Consider the following 6000-nt stretch of genomic DNA (forward strand, 5'->3'; position numbering starts at 1 on the left):
AAAGGGCAAATGTCTTTTGTCGACTCTAATTTTCCACGCTGGGATTGAATAAGTGTCCCTCTGTACCCTTTAGGGCAGGGACAGATTCATCAAGAAGCTAGCTCTTCAAGCCCTGCAATTGAAAATATCATATAGTCCAGTCCCCCGACTTCCAAGTCAATGGCACTGGAGAATCAAAGGGGAAAATTGTTTGAGTTGGTATCTAGCTCTGTGCCAACTCACATTAAGATCTCTTGTCTCCTTGGCACTTTTCTCTTCCTGCCACTAGCCTAGCCTACGTAGGGGAGGAAGAGATCAAGGTGACTGGATTTGGGCTTGATCTCTCCAGATCCCAGTCACTGTTTACACAGCAAAAACTAACTCCAGGCTAAGCGTTCCCATTGACCCTCTGCCCCTACCCAAGTCATAGGAGACCCCGGGAATATGAAGGCCACCCCAGGACAGACAAATGGACACAAGTACCTACCCCACAGACCCATGTGCATGCTGTTCCCTAATCCGTGGCTCCGATCAGCTCCCACAGAGGACACAGACCCAGCCCAGAACATGCACACGGGCTCTTCGGCACCGCCATGCACTGAGCCTATCGAGCCAGCCAAGATCCCCACAGCACGTGGGCGGACACACCTCCCAACACATGCAGACACACCTCACACACATGTGCAGGCATCTTCTACCCCCGCAACCCACCACCTGACATATGGGCAAGCTCTTCAAGACTTTGCCCCGGGACACACATGTGGATTACAGTCCTCTGACATGTATGTATAGGAAGGGGCTGCAATCCAGTGCACATGCCTTGCATGCACACATGCAGATGCTCTGCCCTTTTGCAGATAGTCCCAGTAGATGCCCTCATCTCAGAAATGAGCACATATCTTCAATCCCACCCTGACATATGGGCCCATGACCTTATGAGTCAGAGGGGGTAGGTGGATTTCGTCTGTGTGCATTGGCTCCCAGCTTCTGAACCCCCTGAATCGTGTGAGCACAGACACACCTCACAGGTAGATCTCTCCCTACAGCTATCCCACACATCCTAAATCAGCCCATACAAGTGTCCAGGCAGTTTTCCCCCTTCCCTCCTGCAACATTCCCTCCACATTCTTTTTCTTGGCTCCCTTATCTCTTCCCCTGTATCTGTCCTTTTACAGTGTACTCCATTCCCCAATTTAAGTAGCCAAAGGCTGGGTGACACCATTACCCCAACTGGTGGGAGGATAAACCCTTGGCAAGTAAAGCTTTCTTTATGCCCACCCCCAGCCCTAGAGGGCTGCCCAGAACCAACAAGGAGCTACAAAAGGTGACACCTGTCAGATCCCATTCTTTCAGTCCCCTCACCTGTGTGCATGGATTCCAAATTCACCATCCTGCCTGAGATGGGGTCAAAGCCAGTACCCACCCAGGCCCTGTTTGTTCGCCCCAGCTGGTCCCCTTGGGCAGCCAGGATCCCCTTATCCTCCCAGCAACCCTTACGATCCGCTGCCGACCAACTGCTGCTGCTACCAGCCCAGAGCTGCTGAGGATTCTTCTCTAGGTGAACATGAGGCACTGCAGAAGGAGCCGCCTGCCGACTGACTGGGGCCACACCCTCCCTGGCAAGGTCCCTCGGCCTGGCAGGTGGCCCATGCAAATTGATCATTTGCATACGGGGAGCTGGGGGACCAGGTATGGGGATGAGGGCAAGGAGCTACAGTGGTGGAGGTTTAGACACCCTGGGCCAAAACCCAAGGCTAGAAGCTTGCTCTGTCTTTAAGATTCATTCCTCATCTCCCTAATTCAGGGACTCTGGATAGAATGAGAACTTTTGATCGGAGGTAAAGCAAATGTAGTAGAAAAAACAACAATGAATTTGGAGTTAGAGAATCTGGGTTCAAATTCTGGCTCTACCTCTAAATACTTGTGGTGCCTTGGACAAAATTGATTCCCATCTGGGACTGGGTTTATCTAAAATTGGGAGGTTGGGCTGGACGTGATCAGAGGTCCTTAACATTTTTATGTGTCATAGACCCCTTTGTCAGTCCAGTGAACCCAGGGACCACTCCTTAGAATCATATTTTTAAATGCATAAAATTAAAAAATGGGGTTACAGAGAAATCCAAGTCCAGTTATCTGATTTTTTTTTAACACAAGTTTATGGACTTCTGGACTAGATCTTGGCTAAGGAAACATTCAGCTTTAGATTTTCTATTAGAAAACAACCATGCAGCTCTTCCCCAAATCCCAGCTCCATCTTATTCTCTCCTCTCAAAGCCTTAAGGCTGAACTGGAAGGTGAGGGCACCAACTGCTCCCTGGCCCTGGGACAGCTGGGCCTCCTTTCTGTCCATAGTGGATTGTTAGGGACTGCTCATCTATTTCTCTTGTAGCTTCTCCCAGGACCAAGAACATTATAATAAAAATCAAAATAGATGACATTTGTATTTTGCTTTCGTTTGGGAAGCATTTTACATTGATCATTATTTTATCTCATCTGATTCTCACTTCTTGGGGAAGCAGATAGAATGCTACACTTGGAGTCAGGAAGACCTGGGTTTGAATCCTGCCTCTTAACTACCTGCATAACCCTAAGCAAGTCATTTAACATCTACTAGCCTCAGTTTCTCCAGTTATGAGGATTTGATTCAATGACCTCTGAAGTCCCTTCCAGTTCTAAATCTGTAAGTACAATTGTTGCTGTTTGATAGATTTAGAATCAAAACAAAACAAGTAAGGCTCAGCAAGGTTATGTGACTTATCCAAGATCATGCATCTAGCACATGTCAGTCTTTTGGTATCTTTAGAAGTCACATTCTTGCCAGATGCCTTAAGTAATGCTATCTTTTCCTCCCATTCATTCTCATAACCTGAGTGGGAGGTGAAGGGAAGAGAAAATAATTCTCCCATTAGTTAGGAGACAGAGAGTTAAAAAAAAAAAGGGGGAGCCAAAGATCATATGGAAATGTAGGAGGTTCAACATGTTTCACTTTGGGGACATGGAGGACCCAAGAGCCGTTCAATTTCTTCTCCCCTTTTGTTCTCCTACCAGTCCAAAGGCAGGCCCCCTTCTCCTGGACTGGCCTTTCTACTATTACTGCTGTCTCACAATTGTTAACCTTAGAAAAATGCCCCAAGTTCCTGATGGTGGCACTAATTTGCGTATAATCTAAATTTGCATGTCATTTGCATGTCAGAATTCACTGAGTGGCTACATCTTCAGTAAATTCTACTTTTGGCTCCAGACCCTTCTCCAATGCTCCCACCCCTTACTGGGTCAGCAGTGCTTTGGAAAAAACAATGAATGGGTTGGGCTCTGTCTGGGTGGGGCTGGCCTCCCTTGAAGGTGAGAGGGGCCGGTCATTGGATGGAGTGTTCCAGCCTGCAGACTGTTTTCTTGCCAGTTTGTTAAACCTGATGCCCCAGGGCCATCCTGACCAAGATAGAGTTAGGTTGGGACAGAGGTCAAGGTGGAATGTTCTCCCTACCTCAAACCTCACCCTTCTAACATGGCTATTGGCTTTGATAGAGAGGCAACATTGTATACTGAAGAGCAATGATTTCTTTTTTTTTTCTTTTCTTTTTTTTTTTTTTTTTGGTGGGGCAATGAGGGTTAAGTGACTTGCCCAGGGTTACACAGCTAGTAAATGTCAAGTGTCTGAGGTCGAATTTGAATTCGGGTCCTCCTGAATCCAGGGCTGGTGCTCTATCCACTGTGTCACCTAGCTGTCCCCAAAGAGCAATGATTTCAAATCAGAAGACCTAGGCTGGAATTCAGGTCCTACTATCTCTGTGACTTTGGGCAAATCCCTTCATTTTTCTGGGGCTCAGTTTCCTCATCTGAAAAAAAGAAGGCTTTGAGCTAGATTGGTAAGGTCCTTCTTAGCTCTGGGTCAGCCAAAGCACCAGGGTGTCAGAGACACACCCCAAAACTCAAGGTTAGGGATGTTTTATGAAGAGATGAAAGTCTTGTGGTGTTGAGCAAATGGATTCCTTTTTCTGGCCCTTAGTTTTCTCCTATATGAAAGGAGGGGATTGGAACAGATATCTCCAAGTTTCTTTGAGCTTAATGACAACTATTAGCTATTGAGGGCCAAGATTCTCTGACCCTATAATTATTTTACTTGATACAAATAATGGGAATCATCCTAACCTCACCACCCCCTTCCCCACTTTTTCCTGGACTGGAATTGCCGCGATTGTGGCCGCTCTAACCAATGACCCCTGTTAAGATCGACAAATGTGCCCTGACAGGGGGAGGGAAGAGAGATCTTCTAACCTCAAGTAGTGCATCAGAATAACAGCTAACTTTTACATAGCCCTGACTATGTTCCAGGCACTGTGCTAAGCACTTTACACTTATTTCCTTTGATTAGATCAACTAGCTGATAGCCAGGGCTCTGTGCTCTGGACAAGCTGGACTATTAGCTGTTTCCTAATGACGTCCTGCCTTCTCCCAACCACCTCAGTGCAGTCACAAAGGCTGTCCTTGAGACCTGCAACATATTTCATTCTATAACTGAATCTGTTGAGGTTTTTTCTGTCCCCTAGCACGCAGCTCGAGGGCCAACCACCTTCATGAAGTTTCCTTTGGTTCCCAATCCTCCTGTCCCCCTCCAACTGAAGGTGTTTTATACCTTCTAATTTCCCTAAAGTGATTGGTCTCTTTTTCCTCTTTTTTTTCTTTCACATACTATCTTGTATTATTGTTATCTGTGTTCATGTTCTAGTCTCCTAAATAGATTGTAAGCCTCTTGAAGGCAGGAACTAGGCTGTTCTCATCTTTGATTCTCCAGTGCCTGGCATAGTGCCTTAAATATAGTTTCCTCTTAATATTTTTTTCCTTTGCATTGGGATGTAAAGGAAGGAAGGGCAGAAGGAATGGGGTCAGGACTATCTAAACTCCTTTTCTTTAGTCAGGATTTGTCAGAGTACGTGAGGCACCCCCATCAAAGCAATGGGCACTGAACAAAGCAATGGGGAAAGGAGATGTGAGAAGTAAGGGAGATGGGGGCTGTACCAGATCTTCTCTGGGCATCTTTAATGATGCTCTCCTATTCCTGAATATCAAGGCCTACCTCTTCCTCCTCTTCCTTTTTCCAGAATCACAGGATTTCAGTATTGGAAAGAACCTTAGAACCCATCTGCTCCAACTTTTTATATATATATATATATATACATATATATATATATATATATATATATATATATTTGTGTGTGTGTGAGGCAATTGGGGTTAAGTGACTTGCCCAGGGTCACACAGATAGTAAGTATTAAGTGTCTGAGGCAGGATTTGAACTCAGGTACTCCTGACTCCAGGGCTGGTGCTCTATCCACTGTGCCATCTAGCTGCCCCCCAACTTATATTTGAAGAAGAATCCCCTGATATCCTCAACAAGTTGAAGGCCTCCAGGGAAGGGGAGCCCCTCACTTCCAGATACAGCCAATTTCATTTTTAAATTAGTTAGTAAGTTTCCCTTACATCTGTCTCTTCTCAATGTCCACTCATTGTACCTGGTTCTGTCCTCAGGGGCTAAGCATGAAAAACAAATCCCTACAAATATTTGTATACCGTGGTAATATCCTCACTTAAATCTCTTCTTCTTCACCCTCACTTCCTTCAAGGGATACTCACGTGCCCCAGTTTCAAGGCCTTTTATCATACTTATACCCCTATTATGGACAATTTTTTTTTTTTTTTTGCAGAGCAATGAGGGTTAAGTGATTTACACAGGGTCACACAGCTAGTAAGTGCCAAGTGTCTGGGACTGGATTTGAACTCAGTTCCTCCTAAATCCAGTGCCGGTACTTTATCCACTGTGCCACCTAGCTACCCGGATAATTTTTAGCTTACAAGTGTCCTTAAAATGTGACTCTCTGACGTGAACCCAATACTCCAGAGCAGAGGACACAGGTGGAGCATCCCTCCTCTAATCTTTGCAGCCAGGCCTCTCTCTTTTTTTTTTTTTTTTTTTTGGTGAGGCAATTGGGGTTAAGTGACTTGCCCAGGGTCACACAGCTAGTA

At 45.6% G+C, this 6000-nt stretch overlaps 1 protein-coding gene across 1 annotated transcript in view; it reads right to left on the reverse strand.

The window, feature by feature from the left end:
* The window catches only part of POU2F3 (POU class 2 homeobox 3), an 88956-nt gene extending 88398 nt beyond the window's left edge, over positions 1–558 (reverse strand). The window contains exon 1 of the mRNA XM_043991875.1: positions 467–558. Within this exon, the coding sequence (XP_043847810.1) occupies positions 467–548 (82 nt within the window). The 5' untranslated portion in view covers positions 549–558. The remainder of the gene's footprint in view (positions 1–466) is intronic.
* Positions 559–6000: the final 5442 nt, after the last annotated feature.

Source organism: Dromiciops gliroides, chromosome 3, assembly GCF_019393635.1.
Source record: "Dromiciops gliroides isolate mDroGli1 chromosome 3, mDroGli1.pri, whole genome shotgun sequence".
Classification (NCBI taxonomy): Eukaryota; Metazoa; Chordata; class Mammalia; order Microbiotheria; family Microbiotheriidae; genus Dromiciops; species Dromiciops gliroides.